The sequence below is a fragment of the Merops nubicus genome, unplaced genomic scaffold, assembly GCF_000691845.1.
Source record: "Merops nubicus isolate BGI_N331 unplaced genomic scaffold, ASM69184v1 scaffold4091, whole genome shotgun sequence".
Lineage (NCBI taxonomy): Eukaryota > Metazoa > Chordata > Aves > Coraciiformes > Meropidae > Merops > Merops nubicus.
In genome coordinates this window covers 20,743-41,847 of record NW_008586049.1, presented here as the reverse complement: position 1 = coordinate 41,847, position 21,105 = coordinate 20,743, and the positions used below count along the sequence as shown (strand labels likewise).

Here is a 21,105-nt window from a genome sequence, read left to right as displayed (position 1 = left end):
TTTTTTATTCACCCAAAGTACCTTTGCCCATCAGGCTGCTGGCTGGCATAACTCCTGGAGCTTGGATGTAAAGACAAACACACTGTGTTTAGCCTGCAGTCGAATTTATTTGAAGTAAACAATTTAAAATTATTATGTTGACTTACAGCCCTGCAAACCCCTTCATCTGAGAGCTTTTATTCTGCTTTATTTTGTGCATTCTCTCATGGGGCTCTCTTGCTGTCAGGGCAATAAAAAGCTTGCAGAAATCCCCATTTCAGTATTGAAGTACTTGTCTGGAATATTAATAATCTGGTACTTACCCTTCGAGCACACTTCCATCAGCTTGTTTTTCCCCAGTCTCTCTGGCTAAATGGGCCAGGAGAGGGTATCTGGGCACAGGGCTCCTTGGGAAAGAAGTTACCTTGGGTGATCCTGGGCAAGTAGGTCAGTGCTGAGTGTTTGTGTAACACTGGTGCTGCCTGGGATCAGCTCCCAGCCTCACTGCCCTCGTCACTGGGGATTCTGGCTGCAGCCCCCAAAAGGGGAACTGTTCCCCAGATGCTGGTGGCAGCTTGCTGTGGTGCTGGGTGGGAGTTTGATGCCTTCATCCCAGCAGGCTGCAGGGATGCTGGCAGTGGGAGGGCTGGTGTGGTTGGTCCTGAGTGGAGCAGGACATTAGAAGTTGCCTATTGTAGGTCCAGAGGGTCGTGGTTGGTGCTGTGGGGAGGATTAGGAGGGGCTGCTGTGTCAGTGGGACCCCCTTGTTTTGGCAATCCCACCCTAATCCTACTCTAGCAATTAAGACTTAATGGAGAAGGAATTGCAAAGGTACAGGCAAGGACCAGCACAAATGCTTTATCCAGAAAGAGTAAATGTGTCTGGGAATCCTTTCCAGCTGACAGCCATGGGAGGTGTTTGATTCCTGCATGTCTCCTGAGTGCCAGTTCCTTGAGAAACAGCCAGGCTAGCACATGTACAATGTTACCTCTGGTCCTAGAATCACAGAGTGGGTTGTGTTGGAACCTTTAATGGTGATCTCATCCAGCCCCCCTGCAGGGAGCAGGGACATCTGCAGGGAGAGCAGGTTGCTCAGAGCCCCAGCCAACCTCCCCTGGAATGGTTCCAGGGATGGGATCAACCACCTCTCTGGGCAGCCTGGGCCAGGGGCTCACCACCCTCAGCAGCAACAATTCTTTCTTCCTTCTCTCTAGTCTAATTCTCCCTCTTTGAGTTTCAAACCATCCCCCCTTGTCCTGTCATTGCAGCAGGCCCTGCTCAGAAGCCCATCCTCATGTTTCTGATAGGCCCCTTGAAGCCCTGACAGGTCACAAGAAGGTCTCCCCACGGGGTCAGGACGTATGCACTAAGGACTGAAGAAAACAGGGCTATAGTCCTGGCTCAGTAGCCATGCAAATGTGCCTAGAAGGAGTGACTGGGACACGAGTGGTGCATTAGGAAAGCTTATTTTGCATCCCTGGAGCCACACTTTCTTTTCAGCAGAGCCTCCAATAGAATCAGCTGCTTCTGCTTACCATAGTTCCGTGCCTTGGGGACATTTTCCTTCATGCTTTTGGACTAAAAGGGTATCTGTACCAAGGGCCACTTCACTTTTACAGGATTTGGGGAAAAAAAAGAGGAGATAGGAGTGCTCAGAGTATTTCTTGAGGCGAGAAATTGGGTGCTAAGCAGCTTTTGGAGTGTCAGGCACCACTGGAGAAGCTGGGCTTCAGCAGCAGCTCAGGGTGGTGAAAGGGTCATGGAAACGATGCTATGGTTCTCAGCCACTGTTCCTTTTGTGACCCTGCTAAGCCAGGTTGCCCCCAAATGGGGGATCACAGCAGTGGGTGGCAGAAGCAGTTTCAGACCCTGTGTTGATCACCTTTTGATCAGTGCCTGGTTGTCTGACAGCCTGGAGCTGGGAGATGGTGGTGCAGCAGATGTGCTCTGGGAGGGGAAATCATCCAAATCCTCGGTGTTGGGGGAGCTGTGCTGAGAGGCTTGGCTCTGGGGGGCTTCAGCCACGGAGATGGTTGTGGCATTGCCTCTCTGGTTTGAATTTTTATGCCTGAGGCTCTTTCTCCTAAAGAGTGCATGCTCAGACACAGCCAGGAGATTGGGTTTTGAGCTCCTCAGGACTTTTTCCCATTCCTGGCAGCGTACAGCGTGGGTTGATCACGTTCCCTCTCTCCCCTCTCTCATGGATGAGGGCAGGCAGCAACCAGCCTGGCCTACAGAATTTCTTTTGTCTGTTTGCAGAAACATGCCAAGGGGCAGGATCTACTTAAAAAAGTCTGCGACCACCTCAATCTCCTGGAAGAAGACTACTTTGGTTTGGCCATATGGGACACGCCGACCTCAAGGGTAAGCAGCTGCTCTGGTGTGTGTTCTGCACCTGGGGGGGCTCAGCTCTTTCAAAGGATCATCTTCCCCCAGGGAGGAGGGCATGGATGAGCTCTTCTTAAAACTCCTTTTGGTGTCTGACCCCCCAAAAAGACTAAGAGAGTCATCATAGAGGCAGAAATTGTGATTAAATAACTACAGGAGTGTGGATTTTAGTAAAAAAGCTGCATGAACTTGGGTCTTCACCTGGAGAAAATTCATTGTATTTGCTGCAAAATGATGCCATTAATTTCTAAAGCTGTAGCTCAAGAAATCAGGGAAAGATAAAGGTTTTCTGAGTCTAGAAAAGCAGCAGATTTTAATTGTGATTTTAAGAGGCTAATTACTCTTGGGCTGTGGAAGATGAGCTCAAATGCTGAAACACTGCAGGGGAACGTCACAGTCCTGGAGCCTGTGTTCACCAAACTGAGCAGCAGTACAAGCTGCCTGCCCTGGCACTGGTGTCATTTTTGTAAGGTTTGCTCAGAGCCATGCAGAGCAGATTTGAGTTGAGTAACCCCCCAAAAGAACACACCTGACCCCTCATACCAGATCTCTTACTCATATGGTTTCGGTTTAAGGTCTTTGTTTGGTTAGACTCAAGCAGTGTCTTATCTTTTAAACCCTTGGTTATGCTTTAACTCAAGCAATTACTCAGGCAGTTTCATGAAGCTCACCAGAAGTGTGTGAAACTGAAATCAAGGGCTTGCTTTTATGTCCTTCAGACTAGTTATGTGGGTCCCCATCCTGACTATTCCTGTGCCTCACCTACAGCAGTTGCTTATGGGCCAGGTTACTACACTGATAATAATTTGTCATCAAATAATGAATTAATAAATAAATAACTGCGAGTGTGAATTTTTAATACATGGGCAAAATAACTCCCAAATAACCCCCAGGACTCCTCAGATCCAGGTGAGCTGGCAGAGATTCTTCCAAAAGCAAAACTCACTCTGTTGCAGGGCAGAGTAAGCTGCTTGTGGTGGAGGTTTGATTTGCTCTGATGGAGGAAAATGCCATTCTGGGGTGTTTTGTTTTTTTTAATGTTACATTTCACTAAACTTTGAAATCTGAAGTTCCATCTCTGTTTTGCTGTACCATCAAATGAGGCCTGACACTGGGTTACTGATTCACAGGCAGCAATGGTCTTAGTGAGCCTCTGCACCTCACCCACAGCTTTGCAGAGCAGTAGAGATGCACGTGTGTATTCCTGGACAGGGAAAGGTGGTATGTGGGCTTTTTCACCTTGATATTTAGAGAATAAACCTTCCTGAGGACGAGGATTTTCCCACAGGGGACTAGCAGAGGGTGCCGGCGGGAACAGGAGGTGGTTACAGCAGCTAAAGCAGCTGGTTGGCACCAACCAGAGCTAGTGGCTCTGAAAGGGAGGGTTGTTTTGCACTGATCCATGACACAGTGTGGATAAAAGTGCCATTAATTGCTGTCCCTTCATTGTTGGCCAGATGAGTGCCACGGCTGCAGGACTGTACCCTGAAACCCGGCCACCACCACTGCAGCAGGGAGCAGCCGTAGCCCCAGCGTGGATGTAGAGATGCTCTGCTTGAAACAGTGGCCCTAAAATACACCCAGTGGCGTGGCTGCCTTCCAAAGGGATTCTGTATCCCCAGTTTTATAGGTTAGAGGGGCAAGCATATAAAAAGATAAGATTAAATGTAAGTATCGCTCTCTCCCTGCCACGAAGTTACGTGTCCTTCTGGTCAAGACAGATTAGCTTGGGGGATTCAAGGAGTTAATTCCTTCACCTCAGGAGACCTGGTTGTCCACATCCTGCTTCAGGACTCCTGGAAATGAGGGAGGTGGTTTAGTGTAGCCTCTCCAGGAAGGCTGCTAGCACCACACTGTCCCCTTCAGCAGGGCAGACCCTGACCCCTGCAAAGGGCCAGGCTCAGACCTGACGTGCCAGGAGCTGCTCAGACCATGCTGGCAAAAGCAGGAGTTGCTTTCAGAAAGTAACACAAACCCCCAAATTACAGAGTTGGGGGGGAAAAAAGGATGTATTTCTAGATTTGTAGCTATGATAATTGCTAGAAACTGGAGTCATGTGTAAAAGGGACAAGGTTTATATCATGCTGCTGTAAAAGATTCCAGCCTGCCCCAGCAATGGGATGTTTTAGTTCATTTTTCAGGGATTAGGTCATTAAAAACTATCACTAATAATAGAAAGTCTTGGCAATCTTTCTTCTGCAGGGGTAAGTTTGGAGACAGGGTGCCTAAAATGAACACAAACATTCTATTTGCCTGTTTTGAAAGGTTCTGGAGAAAAAAAGAGTGTTGCATAAGTGCCCCTTGTAGCTGGACGTGGCTGTGACTGAACCTGCTGCCTTGTGCCTGCAGCCCTAATATGCTGCTTTTTCTTTGCCCTCCTGTTTTCTTTGCCTCCCTTACAAGTACTTGGTAGGTGAAGGGTTAGAAATGCACCCACCAAGACCACAGACTGGAGTAAGAGTTGTGAAGAACTCCTCATCTCTCCAGTTTCCACAGCTGCATTTGTGCTAGTTGTTGTCTTTTTGCTGTATTTGAAACAATTTGCAGTTTTCTGTGGTATTTCTGAAACGTCTGTTGAACTGTGAATGTTTTTATCCTCTTACAGACATGGCTCGATCCTGCCAAAGAAATCAAAAAACAGGTTCATGGTAAGTGGATCAAATTTATTCCTGTGGAGGGGTGGGTTCTCCCTTCTTCCCTGAACAAGCATGGCTTTGGCAGGTGACCCAGGGGGCCCAAGGGTGGGTGAGAGTTCAAGTGAGGGTGTCTGGCAGGGATCAGCACAAGTTGAAGCAGCCTGCCAATCCTTTCTCTTCTTCTTAAGTACTTAGTGATGCTCTAGATTTAGGAGAAAATGTCATTTCCTTGGGAAAATGAAGCTTGGGGTGTGTTCACCCTATGCAGACCCATGCTGTCCTTGCTGCTGTGCAACCCTCAAGTGAGAGATCTGCTTCCTGTTGGGGAATGGGAAAATAGGAACCATTTAAATCTCAATGGAGACTGGGAGAGCCCAAGCAAAATTGTATGTTGTAGCAAGTTTTTATGGGCTCTGAAGCTGGTTTGGGGTCCCAGTAGGGATACTGGAATGATGAATGGCTCAAGTAGTATCAGGGCAAATACCAGCTGCTCTCCTAAGTTGTGTTTTAAGGTCTGCTAGCACTGAATTAGTTCAAGATGAGGGCAGTGTCAAAGTTAAATAAATTTTTGAAACTTTTGTTGCCTCTCAGGAGCAATCTGACTGCTTTGAAAGCAAAATACTGTTTTATGGAAGTAAAATACTGGTTTATGGCAGCACAATGCTGTTTTACCTGTGCTTTTGGTGGGGGGATGCAGAACAAAGTGTGTCATTCAGCACAGGCTAGGGGGGAAGTGCTGCAGGGCTGTGGAGTAGGAAAAAAAGCTCCTGCTCTTATCAGCTTCTCTTTGAATCAATCCCAGGATGTGTGTAAAGGGCACGAGCTACTCCAGCCCTGCCGTGCAGGTAAAACTCAGCTCTGAGGTGTAATGAGCAACCTGCTGTGGAATCTGATCCCCTGAGATGGGTTAAATGGCAAATTATTTGAGTTTGCTTGAATATGTGTTGGATGTACATATGGCTCTCCCTACCCCCGTGTCTGTTGGTTTGGGAAAGCTAAAATGTCTGCTCGGGATCCCTTGTTTTGAGCTGTGTGTAATGAAAACAACATGCCTTGTGTTTAATCCCAGTTATGGCGTTGCATAAGAAGTAAATCCATGAATGCTGCATCCCCCCTCTCCCCTGGTGGAGATTGAGATAAATCTCTGAGCAAGTTAAGCACAGGGATATCTTCTTTCTGAAATAAATATTACTTCAGACTACTGCTAGAGGGCACAGGGGGGGAGTTGTGGCTATGAACATTACTTGGAGTGTTTAGTGGGTCAGTCAGGGCTGTTTTCTGTGAGCAACTGGGGTTGTTTCCAAGAAAAAGAACACTTGACCCCTTCAGCTGTGTCACCTAGACCACAGATGAGGCCCTTTGGAGGTGTGATTCTGTGGATTCTCACTCCAGTTAGTGCCTCTAAAGGTGCCGGAGGTTTGCAGCGAGCTGCATTGAAGCAGTTAGGTCTGGACTTGTAAAGCTCTTCCTGTCTCAGTGCTTGCTGGTTTCATCCAGAGATTGATGCTTGGGGTTGTGCTGGGTTTAACCTGTGGTCTGACCACCCGGCTGCAGGGCATTAGGCTGCTGAGTGAATTAGCACATCTGCTCTCTAAGAGAAAGTTGAAAATTGGGTCGAGTGATGAAACAATACGAATTCATTAGCTTGGAGCACACGCCTGACCTCTCTTCCTAGAGTCATGAGTCCTTCCCTTCAATCAGTGAAAAGATATGAGTAATTTAGCCTCTTGGTGATTAATTTAGTTTTTTCTACAGGTTGTGTTTTATTCATGTGTATTTACTTGCTCCTGCTTGTATCTTAGCTCCTGTGAATGAAATCATATCTTACCCTGCCTGCTAAGCAGCAGTGAAATCACTGTTCCCATCTGCCAGCTCTGAAGGTCTGACTGGATATTCCCAGCTGGGAATCAGATCAGATTGGGACATTCCAGCTTTTCTTCCAACGACTATCACAAAGCTCTTCTGGGTTGTGTATTTTTCTCACCTTCTTTGTCATTGCAGGAGGCCCCTGGGATTTCACCTTCAACGTCAAGTTTTACCCACCGGATCCAGCACAACTGACAGAGGACATCACCAGGTGAGAGGTTCCTGGGCATCTTGCTGCCAGGCAGGGAGCTCGTTCAGCAAAGCAGGGAACACTGAATCAAAATTGGTAATATTTGGGTGATTTCCCATCCTTCAGCAAGGAGATAAGATGTCTGAATGGTGTGGAGGAGGTTTTGGTTGGTTGGTTTTGGTCCACTCTCTGTTGAACTCTGCACGTGTAGAACAGCATCACTGGTAATCTCGGCATTTGTGTGTTTGTATAGAAATGTACATTATTATTTAAAACCAAGATTTTCTGTTGATAAGTGTCCTCTAGTCCTTTTGCAGAGTGGAGAGGCCTCTTGTCCTCGCTGTTTCCTCTGGGATTATTACCCTCTAAGTAAAAATGCAGATAGAAATTAGAAACAAGCAGCTTGCTGCATTCATCAGTGGCATAAAAAAAACAGATTGTGTTTGATCCTGAAGTTTCTCTATGCTCCCTGTAAACTGTGTTTTGCTTTTCCCCCTTCCTAGGTATTACTTGTGTCTTCAGCTTAGACAAGACATCATCACGGGGCGGCTGCCCTGTTCCTTTGCTACTCTGGCTCTGCTGGGTTCATACACAGTCCAGTCCGAGTTGGGGGACTATGATCCTGATCTGCACGGCCCAGATTACATCAGTGAATTTAAATTGGCCCCAAACCAAACTAAAGAGCTCGAGGAGAAGGTTGTGGAGCTTCATAAAACGTACAGGTAAGGTGCGGTGGCTGGAGGACTTGCTTGTGCACAGCAGCCTGAAATAAGGGAAATAAAGGGGCATTGTGGTGTTTTCCCCACCTCTGTTGTAAACTTTGGGTTTCCTGCTGCACCAATTTCTTTGCAACAGAAGTTTTAGCAGTTAGGTGTGAATTTTCAGCTACTGAGAACATCAGCTTCTTAAAAAAGATCTAACACGTTGTATCAAAATCTTCCTAGAAACTGGAATTCTTTTTTCCTCTTGAATAAGAAATTGTGTTTTTGCAAAGCAGATGCAAAGACTTACAGTTGTTTGTTAACAGGTGCTCTTCTTCAGCAGTACAGCCATGAAACTGAGTTTGGGTTCCTGTGAAGAGACAAAGTTTGCTTGTTTTAACCTTGCCTGTTCTTTTATTATTATTTTTGCTTTGGGATTTATGTATTTTTTTGTCATTGCAGTCTGGCTGGAGCAGTCTTGTCTCTCTGTCTGTAGCTGTGTTTGGGGTTTTCTGCTGCCACACTTAATCAGTGACACTTTGTAAGGTGGAAGTGTTCCAGGGGGTGCAGGAGGGGTGAGCCTGTAGTTAGGCTGTTCTCCCTGTGCTTCCCAGTGTGGCAGTAACCTGGGCAGATGTGTCTTGTTTGGGCAGGGTTGAAAGACTCCTGGGAGTCCCCCTGGTACCAGATTAAAGTGTGACCACAGCTAAACCTCCTCCTCATCTTACTCTGAGCTTATTTTCATCAATGCCCTCGAGGTGCTGGGGTTGGGGGAGCTGTGCAGAGCCGAGGGCTGGCCTGGGGAGCAGCCACCCAGCAGCTTCTGCACCTTCTCAGAGATACATTGGGGGTTTAGGGGGGCAAAAAAAAGCCCAACAAAACCACTCGGTGACACCGAGGTCTTCAGCTGGCAGCCCCTTGGCCTGTGAAGAGCTGCTGGCTGATGCTCTAGTAATGAGAAGAGAGCAAAGAGAGACCTTCTGGCAGGCAGCTGGGAGCTGGTGAGGGGAGGGCAGTGGGGAAGGGTGGCCCTGTGCCCCTGGCTGTGACCAGAGCTACAATTAACACCTCGCTCAACCCCAGCAAATCAATACTCTCAATTGATTCCCCTCCATTTGCACTGAGAGGAGAGGAAATGAGGGAAAATAAGTACTGGGCCGCTGACAAGCTTCGTGACTTGAAGTCAAAGGCCGTCAGCTGTGCTGGAAGTGGCAGAGCACGTTGCTGAATTATTCATGGCTTCATTAGAAGGATAATTCAAGGTATAGGTGTAGTTATATTTAATCTGCTTGTGCCTGCAGGAGGGAGTCATATGTACCCGTTTAATTTCTGGTCTGTATTCTGTGAACATTAAACTGTCAGAGGGTTTTCAAGGGGAAGACTCTGCAGAGCCATGCTCCAGCTCTGGCTGCTTCATTTACAGTGATGCTGGAGGCAGCAACTGCTCCTGGGTCTGTCCTAGAGGATTGTCCTTAGGGCTGTCTTTGTCTGCCCCATCTCCCACCACTAAAAGCTCTGCTGGCATCGCACACAAGACGTGCAGAGTGCTCTGTAAGGAAGACATCAAAGCAGGGAGCAAAATGAAACGCCTGCAGCTGAATGCTCCCCAACAGAGCTGTTAGATGTACCTCATACACCAGGAACTTATTAACGAGGGCACTTCAATAACGTTGATAATGACCTCCATTATCAGGATGTTTCTGTTAAGCAAAGTTGCTCTGGGTGGCCCCTCCTGCAGACAGGGAACCATCTGTTCCCAGAAAAGCTCTCATTCATCTGGTCTGCCCCAGCAGGAGTCGCTTCCCAGTGGTCTCAGCTGTCCCTATGTTTGGTTTGGAGAACAATAGCTGGGGTTGGGGGGGTCTGGGGGCAGGAGGTGTGGGAGGATGGTACCTGTCACCCTCTGCCTTCAGCTGACTTGGTGTTTCTTCAACTGAATCGAGTTTTGGACCCCATACCATGCTTCCTTGCTGTCTTTTCTGGGGTCTGTGCAGCTCCACAGAGATAAGGTGCAGCTGCTCTGTGAGGATCTCCCAAAGCACAAATCTGCATTCAGGGTAATTTAAGAATTCATCATCTGGGCATGAATTTGTGTTGAAAGCAATAGAAAATCTAACAAAGAAATGATTTTGTGAAGTCTGCTCTGTCCCCTTCTAAAAGCAGCAGTTACAGGAATACGAAGCCCTTTTTTCTTTCCCTAGATCCATGACTCCAGCCCAAGCAGACCTGGAATTTCTTGAGAATGCAAAAAAGCTGTCAATGTATGGAGTCGACCTTCACCACGCCAAGGTGAGAATCAGCCTGTGTGCACCTGCCTGGGGGCTTTGTAAGCTGATGGTCCTTCCCTTGCAGGAGCAAGTTCACCTATTTCAGTAAGCTCCTTTTGAAAGATCTGGGAAGTTTGGAAGCACAGACACACAGCAGAACTGCCTCAGGCACTGTTGCAAGTGCTGTAAGAGGAGTGATTCTTCCTGATTGCTTATTATTTGTGTGTTACACAGCTACTGATGTAGTCAGGTCCTTGCTCTGAGGAACTTAGAATAGGGCTCTGCAAGGCGAGCCACTCCACTTAGAGGAAGGCAGGACAGACCCTAGCCCAGCCTTCTGGGCAAAGATCAGCAGAAGGGAGGGGGCTGTGAGGAAAAGGGTGAAGGAGAAACAAGCCTGGTCCTGGCTGTGCAGGGAGCTGGAAGCTGAGGTCAGGGTGGTGGGGAGATGAACTGGGGGGAAGACGAAAGAGATGGTTTAGAAGACACTGACCTGCAACTTGTAACCCTGACACTGCTTAAGTCCTCATCTGCTTTCCTAGGACTTGGAAGGAGTGGACATCACTCTCGGAGTCTGTTCCAGTGGCCTTCTTGTTTACAAAGATAAACTGAGAATCAACCGCTTCCCTTGGCCCAAAGTCCTGAAGATTTCCTACAAGCGCAGCAGCTTCTTCATTAAGATCCGGCCAGGGGAGGTGGGTTCTGACTTCCTTGTGCTCATGTCTTCTTTAATTACCTTCTGGTTCTCACCAACACGTATGCTTCACTAAACCAAGTCGGGGAGGGAACTAGGTTTTCTCTGAATGGGCATTTTAGACTATTGAGTTTCTGATCTTGGCTTGGTATTAAGTTCAGGTAGACCCCACTGACCTTCCTCAAGCTCTAAGCCAGTGAGTGACATTTAAACAACGTGTCATCCAGCACCACCTCCTGGCACCGTGTGGTATTCCCAGCATCCAGGGGAGACTGCTGGGAAGTTCACAGCTGAAACTGGGAGAGGACTAACTCCTTTTTTGGAAACAGGGCAAGACAAAGGCTCTTTGTCTCACTTTGTTTTAAAAAAAAACAAACAAGAAAAACCTAAAAAAAAATTGACACCTTTTCACTGAGACTGCCTCAGGCAGAGGGTGGCTGCCCTGATGCTGCCTCATGAACCAGGAGATCCTTGGAGCAGCCTGGAAACACAGTGGGGAGAGAGGCTACAATAAGGAGCTGCATCTTTCCTCCAATTCTTCCTCCTCCTGCTTTGACTGCCATGACCCAGCCTTGCCAGGAGGACAGGTTTTGACCCCGTCCTGGAGCTGGTGATGGGTCAAGTGATGAGTCAATGAGTCTGAATGCCTACAAACCAACAACACACTCCTCTGCAAATCCCAGTGCATCCTGATTGAGGCCCAGGCTTGTGGCCAAGCCTTGTCTTTTCTCAGAGCTCCTCCTGCACATCACAGAGTGAGTTCAGCTGCTCTTGGCGAGACCACCAGTTTGTGCCACAGCAGGAAGGTCGATGGGCTGGGGACTGGATTCCTGCCACATTTATTTCTTGCTATGCCTAAAAACCCTTTTATTTTCTACAGCAAGAACAGTATGAAAGTACAATTGGCTTCAAACTACCAAGTTACCGGGCAGCAAAGAAGCTGTGGAAAGTATGTGTTGAACACCACACGTTCTTCAGGTGGGTTTTCCCAACGGTAGGCTTGCCTTGAGTAACTAATGCTTTAGGTGGGGTGCTGAGAATGAGCACTCCTTCAGTGCTCACAAAAATTGGGGTGAAATGGTTGCAGAGACAGTAAATGCTTATATTGCAATAAATTTCTAGGCAGCTTCTGCTTTCTAAGAGACATAAGACAAAGGCCTTTAGCTTAGGTAGATGTGGGCGTGCTGTTAGCGCGTGGTGTTCTCTCACTCAAGAGGCTTCTTTCCCGTGTATTTTCATTTCCCTCTCCCTGCCTCTTCCCAGAGCTGGGATTTTTAAACCTGTGCACGTGGTTTTTCAGGCTGACTTCCACAGAGGCCATCCCAAAGAGCAGGTTCCTGGCGCTGGGCTCCAAGTTCCGCTACAGCGGGCGGACGCAGGCGCAGACGAGGCAGGCGAGCGCCCTGATCGACCGCCCCGCGCCCCACTTCGAGAGGACAGCCAGCAAGAGAGCCTCCAGGAGCCTCGACGGAGGTGAGTGCCCAGGGCCTCTGCCCTCTCCACAGCAGGGTGCTGAAATACTCCTCAAATAGCCCCTAAATTTCATGTTTTATTAAAAAAAAAAGGATAAAAGCCACTTCTCGGTTTAATTCCAGACCTGGATATGAAGTGGAAATGGAATAGTAGGACTAGGGAGAACCGACTGGCAAAGGGTGGGTGCTGAAGGGTTTATGGCAAAGTCCTGGTTGTAGAGATACTTCCTCATTCAATGTCAATGCATTTTTCCTTTTAGCAAATCAGGAATTAAGCTATTCTAGGTTTGGTTTTGTTTAACATAGCTTTTCAGGCTCTGTAGTTTTCCTTCAGGGGGAAATTTGCCACAAGTGTATGAAACTTTTTCAGCATCTGTTAAAGTGATGCTGATTGCAAGAAAGACATGGACCTGCTGGGGCAGGGCCAGAGGAGACCAAAAAATGATCCAAGGGCTGGAACCCCTCTGCTGTGGACCAAGCTGAGAGAGTTGGGTTGCTCATCCTGGAAAAGTGAAGACTCCAGGGAGACCTTTTGGTGGCCTTGCAGGACTTCAAGGGGTCTGTCGGAAAGCTGGGGACAGACTTTTGAGCAGGGCCTGTTGGGACAGGACAAGGAGGGGATGGTTTGAAACTCAAAGAGGGAGACTTATACTAGAGAGAAGGAAGAAATAATTTTTGACACTGAGGGTGTTGAGCCCCTGGCCCAGGCTGCCCAGAGAGGTGGTCGCTGCCCCATCCCTGGAACCATCCCAGGGGAGGTTGGCCGGGGCTCTGAGCACCCTGCTCTAGCTGGGGAGGTCCCTGTCCCTGCAGGGGGTTGGACCAGATGACCTTGAAGGGTCCTCTCCAACAAAAACCAGTCCATGATTCTTTGAGCCTATATTAATTTTTAAAGCCCATCAAGTCATTCTCATTTAATGAAGGATGTAATAAAAACGGAAGAAGGGTTGATTAAAGAAATGAGGGCAGATTATGTCATGTGAATCTTCATGGTCCTAATGACAGCACTTTTTGGACTGGGAAGTTTTTCCTCTCCTAGGCCAGACCCCCAGTGCCCAGGCCCCCACAGTCCCACTGCTGCCCAGGGCGATGGGCTTTTGGTCCCTTCCCACCCAGACTATTCGAGGATTCTAATGTTGAAATTTGTGGCATACAAATCAGGTGGACTCATCCCTGAGAGTTTTAAAAGAGCTGGATAGCATCAGGTTAGAGGAGGTGAGGCATGGAATGGGGAGTCCCTTTGTTTGCTCCCCTTGATCTGGATCATGGGGTGCTTGTAAAATTGGGATCTGGGAAAGAGGAGCATCTTTTGGCACCAAGGGCACCTGACAAAGCAGGAACAGTGTTGCTTTTAGCAGCCCTGAGGTCATGCTGCAACCTGGGAGGGAGCAGGGCTGTCCCAGCACCCCATGGCCAGCAGCAGCCAGGCTGCCCCTGCTCCTGGCATGGGTTTATGTGGCTCAGTGACACCCTGAGCCTGGGCTTCATGCCTCAGGGCCAGGAGAAAGGGCTGCTTGGTTTGAGCTCTGTACAGCAGCAAAGGAAGCTGGCTGCTTGCCTGCAGCCCAGCACCAGGCCCTGTTACCCAGGCACGATGCATGGAGATGAGGGGACCAGTGCTCCTGCTTGCCCCTTGGCCGTGCCCTGTAGACTCTTAAGACCTTAGATGAGGAGAGAAATCCCTGCTGCAAACCCACCCCTTGATGTCAGAGCTTGGAAAAGAGCAGCCCATGAATGCAGTGTGTCTGTCCCCGTTGAAGTCTGCAGCCTTTTCCATCTGCTGTGTGGGCAGTTGATAACATGTGCCCCATTTCTTCAGCTAAACGTGCGACTCAAAAAGTTGAGTTCAGAGCCGTAGAGGAGGAGAAGCAGGAGGAGGTGGTGGTGGTTGAGGTTCCTGAACCAAAACCCACGGATCAGATCCGAGAGAAGCCAGGTATAGCTGTGGTGGTGGCTACATCTCTCTGCAGTGCCTTTCCTATCCTTTACGTGCTTCTTCCTGACAACTCCCAAGTTTCACCAAATCTGGCAGCTTTTCTTTTTTCATTTCTTTGCAAGAGGAGTTTTGCAGTCAGAGGACAGAGAAGCCCAGCCCTGGGAATCTTGTTAAATTTCCACCTTGCACCTCATCAGACTGTAATTCTCACGGGCAGGAGGGGAAGAGCTGAGGATGTACTGGCACTTGACAACTGTCTCCTTATTAAATTTGGGTGTTTTTGTACATGTGGGTTAGAAAATGTTGACGTTTGATCTTGAAACTTCTTGGTAAAGCTTCTGAAATTCTTCAGCCTGGGACCTGCTTGCCATTTTGGGGCTTTTTTTGGGGGGGTGGGTTAGAGAAATGCCACCCATTTTGCTATATGGAGCTTATATTTCTCTTTAAACAGGTACTATTAATAAATACTAATAAATATTAATGCCCTTAAGAGGTGTGTAGGTACAACAGCATATTTGAATACTAATAAGTGCATCACAGCAGCAGTGTTGTCAAATATTTGCAGTCTTCATCACTTAAATTCTGGATGCCTGTGGTGCATTAGGGCAGGAGATAATTCGTATGCAGACGCATCGTGTACAGCTCCACTTCCTCCACCCAGGATGTTTTACAGTGACAACACTGCTTTTCTGCTATCAAATCTAGATCAGGCTTTCATGAAATAGTGGCAGACTGTCTCCCCACCACTGTCTTGCCTTGAATTCTTGCTAGTCAACGAAAGCCTTGCGCTGTAAAAATAGAAGGTGGAGAATTTAAGGCACCAGAGTAGATGGCTTCATGTCCTTCATTCTCAGATTTGAAGTCTATCACTCAAGTGCATTTAATGAAAGCTGCTGGTTTTTATATAGGTTTTTATCTAGAGGAGCCTGGGGGTGTTTTTCATGGGTTTTACCAGCCAGCACTGCATCTCCCCAGACTTTGCAGGCAGAGCCAGTCCCAGTACCACACTCCAGAGCTGTTTATGTGTCCCCACAGATCCCTGCCTGGGCAAGACACCTGCAGAGCTTATTTGCTGCGTGTGTTCTTTTCCCCTCTCATCCCACACACTGTTGGTGTCCGTGGGAAGACTGATAGGCAGTTGTGTGGTGGAAATCACTCTTGAGCTGCCTGGTTCTAAGAGCTCCGTGCTGCCTCGGGCAGGGCTCTCCTCTCCCTCTATCCTCTGCTGGTGCCCCTCCTGTGTCCCCGCGGTTCTCCAGCTGCTCTGTTAACCCCTGCGAACCTTTTTCTAGCCAAACACACTCTTGAAACTTTTGAAATGAAACCCATTGCAGAGGAGGAAGAGGAGGAGGAGAAGGTAGCAGTGGCTAAGGTTCCCGTTGCCAAGCCAAAGTTCCCGGAGCCGTGGCCGACGCGGTCAGGTACAGCCACAGGCACAGTGGCCATTGGAGTGGCTCCCGTGGCCACCCTCGCTGTCACCTGCTGGGTTGGAGTGCTGCAGTGCTGCAGGACACGGGTGGCACCGTTTGAGGGGGTGTTTGCTGCTGTCACAGTGCCCCCTGGCTTTGCCAGTGTGCTGCAGGACGCTGCGTGACCGGGGCGTGCCGCGGAGGTGCCGCCTGGCTCCCTGCCTGCGTGCTGTGTGAGTGTGCAGTGGCCTCTTAACACTCCTCTGTCACTGTCCCTTCTTGGAAGGCTTGTTCCCTTGAGCTGTGTGGTGCCTAAAAACAAAGTTGTGTGCTCCAGGACTGCTGGAGGTCACCTACACTCTGATTTGTTTTCTTCGCTGCTTCCCTAGTTGAGTTTTTTTTTCAGTGACTCCACTGCTGCAGCCAAATCAACCTCAATCATAGTTAAAAGGACTGGAACAGGCTTCCCAGGGAGGTGGTTGAATCACCATTCCTGGATGTGTCTTAAAGCCATCTAGATAGGTGCTCAGGGACATGGTGTAGAAGTGGCCTGGTGGAGTTAGATGATGGTTGGACTCGATGATCTGAAAGGTCCTTTAGGTCCTTTCTAACCATACCAGCTCTGTGAAAAGCAGAGTTGATTAATCATTGCAGGAAGAGGAGGTTGAAACTGTGGAGGGAGGCAACTAGGAACTTCACCTTTTTTCTTAAATATTATAAAACACCCTAAATTGGCCCCTGTGCTTAGACTCGGGGATGTTCCATAGGACACACTGCAGCAGAGCAGACAGCAGCTGACCCGAGCACATCCAGGGTCTCCTGCTGCAGCTACCCCTGCTTCTCATTCACCTCCTGCACTTTTTCCTCCTCTTGACACTTCAGTTCCCAGTAGGGACCATTTTCTTGGCCAGGGAGATGATGGTGGGTGTTTTAAATCTTATATTTTGGAGCAGCTCTTCCTACTGTGTTTGAATGATCGTGTGTCAAAATAGCTAAAGGGCTAAACAGGAAAATACAACTCAATTAATGCAGTTCTGGACAGCACAGAGCTCGTTGCTGAATATCAAAGGAAAAGCCCAGGATCTTTTTATTTTTCCCATGCCTTGATGCTCTGAAGTGCTGTGAGAGAAGCAGGAGTCCCTGTAAAGAGGTGTCCCTGCCAATTTACAGTATTTCCTTTGCAACTTGGAGGTGGCATTTTAATACCTGCGTAACTTTTTTAGCCAAACCTGCTCTTGGCAGTGTTGAGATAAGCCCCATTGAAGAGGAGGAGGAGGAAGAAAAAATGGTGATGATGAGAGAACTAGAGCCAGTCCCAAAGGAGCCAGGTACCACCGCGGCGGCTTTGCACACCCGGCATCCTCCTGATCCCGACTGTCCCTGCCATCTCACTGTCCCCTGTACAACCCCCCCGCGGCTGTCACCGCTTCCAGGCACACACACACACCGGGACACGGCGCCGGTTGTCCTCCCAAAAGGACCACATGGTGTCTGGCTCACAGAATGAACTGCCATGCTGAGAGAGGGGGGAGATCACAGAGATGGCCGTGGTGGTTTGGGGACCTAGTTTGGGCTTGCAGGACGACGTGGTGTCCAGGAATTTGTCTTAAAAATTTTAAAAGTTTTTCAGTGTCTAAAAAACTCAGGTCCTTTTTTGTCCCTCCCTTTGTATTGTTTTGGCCACGTGGACACTTTGTTCTGTGAAACTTCTGCATGCACAGATGAGATGCAGATACCTTTTCAGTGAAACAGGAATTCCTACTAAAGACTTACTTAAAATTATAATTCCTTTTTTAACACCACCTCTTCTAGTGTCTTTGACTAGCTGGATTGGCACTAGTGACCTAGTGATGGCTGGGGTAGGTGACACAGTGTGACCTCATAAACTGTGATTTCAGGAGAATGAGACCACGTCAAAAGAATTATTTCAGGTGACTAGATGGATTTTTAGTAGACAGCCATAAAAACCAACGTCAGGAGAACTAAGGAGCTTATTGCATCTATAGGTAATCACAGTGAATTAATTTGGCACAGTATTGGCCTGAATATTTTGGAGGTCTTGGGCTTTTCAGGGATCGGGAACTGTCTGGGAAACCAGGAATTGAAGGAAGGAGTAGGCAGTTGATTTTGTGTGTACCTAGTGCTTGTATTTAAGACTGTCATCTTCCAGAAAGATGGTTTTTGGCTGCATGCTCTTCATTCCTGCACTGTCACTGACCTGGACATGCTGGGTGTCTTCTCACCACGGTGCCTTGGGCTGCAGCAGGACATCCCCCTCTCGGACACACAGCCCCAAGCCTGCTTTAAAGCCCACCTGGAATTTGCTGTGAAGTTTATGGAGCAATGCTTGTTGACTATTTTTTTTTTTTGTCTGAATGGCTGAAAAGATGGAGGAGATGGGGGAAAGTCTGTGTTGCCCTTCTAGAAACCATCCATTTCTGGCTGAGGAGATGCCAGTGAGTGGGGAATTCACCACAGCTATAAGGGTTTCTGTTTGAATGGTTGCACTGGAATGGAATTCTGTGTCCGTTGTGTGTGAAGGACCCAGAAATTGATGGCACAATGTCAAAAATAGGTTGGCTTTTCTGGTGTGGCTTCGCTTCAGAGTGCAAGCTTGCTTTTTGTAAACCACCTGGTGTGGGGTTTTCTTTAATTTTATTTCAACCATAAGGAAAATAATCTCAACTTCCCCGTACTAAACGCACAAGCTGCTTTGCTCAACATCTCTGTTTCTTTTCCCTTTTTTTCCTCCTCTCTTTCTTATTAAACGACAACACTGTAATTTGGAAAGACTTTACCTGGTGCTTTAGGAACGTTGCCTGCTCTGAGCCTCATCCTTGTCTGTGTCTCCCCCCTCCTCAGCAGTGGCCGTGATAACCCCCGAGAGGAGTCCCCGTCCCACCTCTGCCCCAGCCATCGCCCAGAGCCACGCTGCAGAACCAGCCCCAGCTAAGCCTGACGTGAAGGACACGGTGGCCACAGCTAAAGTGGAAAAGCAAGCAGTGAAACCTGACCTGAGACGGGAAGAAATGGCCCCGGAGAGAGCCAGGGCGGAGCCGGCTCTTGTTGACTAGGTTCGTCAGACCCCACGTCAGACCCCAGTCACTGCCCAGGAGGCTGGTGCCAGGGGGGCAGCAGCAGCTCCAAGGGCTTCCCCTCCCCGGCTGTGAGGGGTTTGTTCCTCACTCAGGTGGGAGGGAGGTTTGGGGAGCTGGCTCCTGGTGAAACTCCAGCCTTGCTGCTCCTTGTGCAGGGAGGGATGGGAGACCCAGGGCGGCCGGGTTTTGGTGGTTGCAGTCCAACTAAATGCACCTTGCTGATACGTGGCTCCAAAAGCTGGCAAGAGTTGCACGTGGCTCATGGTATAGTTGAGTTTGGGGCTCACCCATCTCTAGGCTGTCTCCAGTGATTCCTGGTACGACAGCAGGAACATTTCTCGTGAAATCAGTGACAGGGATCTGGTCCCCAGCCTGGGTGCAAACGTTTTTTACATTGATAGGCTTTCCCTGGGAGAGCTGTTCATGTGTTCCTGCACACAGGACTGAAACTTCAGTTGCAAACAGCACTGTTAACACCTTGAGGGGTTTGTTGTTTAAATGACCTTTTTTTAAACGTTATTTATGTTTCTACAAATGCCAGGAGAACATGCTCTGCTGATGTCGAGCTTTGTGTATTGCTCTCCTAAGTCAAAATAATGTGCAAAATTATTGTTCATCTGGCAGTGTCCTTAATGTTCTGCAAATGTGATTGAGTGAAACCTTCCAGTGTTGCAGCAGAGGTGTACACCTTGACATACACTGTTCACAATACACTGAATATTTAATTGTTCTCAGCGTTACTGAGCCACATTTTTGTTCCAATATATCATAGAGTGGGTCTTGTCCAGGAGAGAGCACTGTTAATTAAGGTTAGGAGATGGAGGTGAAGAAAGGACAATGGTTTCCAAAAATTTCCTGGCCTCTGTGACCAGGAATTTTTAAATGAAGTTCTGAAAGGACCTTCAGGCTGGCACTTCAGCATGTGCATCATGGCACTCAGTTCCTGTCGTGCTCTTCCTGCATGGCCTCTCACCCTCCCTGGCATTAAACTGAGAGCAAGTAAATTTTATTCATCCCTTCTCACTTATTACAGGGTTTATCCTAAATACTTAAACACTGAATATTTTTTTTTTGTCCTTTAAATGTAGATGTGGGAGGAAGTTGTGGATTTGAACGTGCCAAATTTACCCTGTTTCTCAAATGTAGCTGAATCACTTGACACCCACCAATGCTCTTGCCTCCAGAGGGTTTGGCAATCCAATTTCCCTGTAATACTTCCCTTAGTTTTGGGACAATCTTAGCTCTCCACTTAAGGGCAGCAAAGAACTTAATTGGTGCTGTTAGGCGTGGGTTTGTAGCTAGGTCTCTTCTCCCTGACTCTGTTGAACATACCTGTGCATAACAAAGCATTTTCTGTTTCTGAGAAGGTCGGTGTTCATTTGAGCACGTTGCTTTTGGGAAGGATTTCCCTGCGAGATCCGGCTGCAAGTGAAATCTGAAAACACTGCCTGGCAAAGCTAACACAAGTGGGAAGCCCCGTCTTCAGCAGCACTAGAGAGCACTGGTTTCAAAAGCAAATAATTCTCTAGCTGAAGGAATTATTGTGAATGTGCTGTTGACTAACAGACTGTCCAAGAGCTGCGGTGTCATTAACTCTTTCCGGAGAACTGCATGTTGGTTTTTGCATGTTTGCCCAGCATTTCAAAACCAACCTTGATGCAGCTGTGTTTGGAAACTAAATGGTCTCTTGAAACAAATCTACTAACAAGAAATGTTTTTACCAATTTATTTCTTAAATGTAGGTGAGGAAAGCGCACATTGAGGTCACAGTACCCACCACGAATGGTGACCAGCCCCAGGTTTGTGCTGATAATTCAGTTAGGTTGCTCACATATATTTTTTTTTAAGGTTAAACAGTGAGGTTCAACACAGTTAAATGAACCAACAACCCTTTTTTTTTTTTTTTTTATCACTACCCAACAGCAGCAGCCTGCAGAAAAAGAGGAAGAGCTGATAAGAATGAGGAAGGTTAGCCATTTTACACTTTCACCAAACAAATTTGCCATATCATTCATGCATCTCTAACCTGTTTAAAAAGACAGTGCTCCAGCTTCTTCACTGGCCATGGGTTGGGGTTTCTTTTTTTAAACTGCAGCTATCAAATATTTGATTTCCAAACGAAAAGCTTTTTGTCCCATGGAAAGTCTGATGGCTAAAATTATGTTGAATGATAGAGAAACGCTCGGTTTGATCTATAAAATTTAGCTTCTCTGTAACAAATGTAATTAGAAACCAAAGAAAACCATGTAGAGTGCACTGCAGGAGATGAAAAAATCAACCCTGTAATGCTTATTTGTCTTGATTAATAGAGGAGATATCTGAGGTGGGAGAAGTGGTTGAGAGACAGCTACTGTGCACGTAGAGAGCGTGTAAAAGTTACACCAGGCAGTAAGCCCCATCCCTGGGGTGAGCAGGCGTTGCTGTCAGGAGTGTGAAGTGGTGACTTCGTGCAAGGCTCCCACAGAAACC

The 21,105-nt window shown here is 47.8% G+C and overlaps 1 protein-coding gene across 1 annotated transcript in view; it reads left to right on the top strand.

Annotated features, from left to right (window-relative positions):
• Positions 1–2,238: 2,238 nt before the first annotated feature.
• EPB41 (erythrocyte membrane protein band 4.1) overlaps positions 2,239–21,105 on the top strand; it is a gene marked incomplete at both ends in the record, with an annotated part of 38,221 nt that continues 19,354 nt past the window's right edge. Inside the window, 10 exon segments of the mRNA XM_008948512.1 lie at positions 2,239–2,343; positions 4,973–5,015; positions 7,005–7,080; positions 7,563–7,781; positions 9,962–10,049; positions 10,570–10,722; positions 11,602–11,699; positions 12,022–12,194; positions 14,013–14,129; positions 18,401–18,612. Of these exon segments, the coding sequence (XP_008946760.1) occupies positions 2,239–2,343; positions 4,973–5,015; positions 7,005–7,080; positions 7,563–7,781; positions 9,962–10,049; positions 10,570–10,722; positions 11,602–11,699; positions 12,022–12,194; positions 14,013–14,129; positions 18,401–18,612 (1,284 nt within the window).